This window comes from Penaeus monodon, chromosome 22 (assembly GCF_015228065.2).
Source record: "Penaeus monodon isolate SGIC_2016 chromosome 22, NSTDA_Pmon_1, whole genome shotgun sequence".
Lineage (NCBI taxonomy): Eukaryota > Metazoa > Arthropoda > Malacostraca > Decapoda > Penaeidae > Penaeus > Penaeus monodon.
Genome location: NC_051407.1, coordinates 41,026,431 through 41,026,937, shown reverse-complemented (window position 1 = coordinate 41,026,937; position 507 = coordinate 41,026,431). Strand labels below are relative to the sequence as shown.

The 507-nt window shown below is 32.7% G+C and overlaps 1 protein-coding gene across 2 annotated transcripts in view; it reads right to left on the bottom strand.

Annotated features, from left to right (window-relative positions):
• The window catches only part of LOC119587138 (pyruvate dehydrogenase phosphatase regulatory subunit, mitochondrial-like), a 12,740-nt gene that overhangs the window by 8,979 nt on the left and 3,254 nt on the right, over positions 1 to 507 (bottom strand). For both annotated transcript variants that reach the window (XM_037935895.1, XM_037935896.1), the window contains exon 6: positions 239 to 475. In XM_037935895.1, coding sequence (XP_037791823.1) covers positions 239 to 475 — 237 coding nt within the window. The remainder of the gene's footprint in view (positions 1 to 238; positions 476 to 507) is intronic.

The window sequence follows — 507 nt, the reverse complement described above, 5'->3', positions numbered from 1 at the left end:
CCTTTCACTCTCATTTTCAGATAGATAGCATATACTACTACTTTGTGGTAAAAATTTGTCCAATGATTATAGTACATTAGTAATGTCCTATACATGCAAGTAAACAGGTATTCTACTAGCAAAAAATGAAAAATATAGTTCAAAATATGTATCATGATTTATGAGTGAGATAAATATATTTCACAAGATATATACTTTCAGTATAAAACTATACCTTTACATGAACATAATTAATTACCTGGCATCTGAGGATCAATTTCTGCAATAGGATATGTATATAAGAAGTAGTGTTCTGCTGGGTGTACAGGAACTTTTACATGAGGCTCTGTTAGTTGGCCTACATTTCTAGCCCACAGACCACCAGTGTTAATAACATAATCGCATTCTATAATTCCTTTGGTAGTTTCAACAGCAACTGCACGCTGATTGTGAACGATGATACGGGTTACTTGACACTTCTCTACAACATGTGTACCTGTTGATATCATAATTATTTAAGAACTTGCT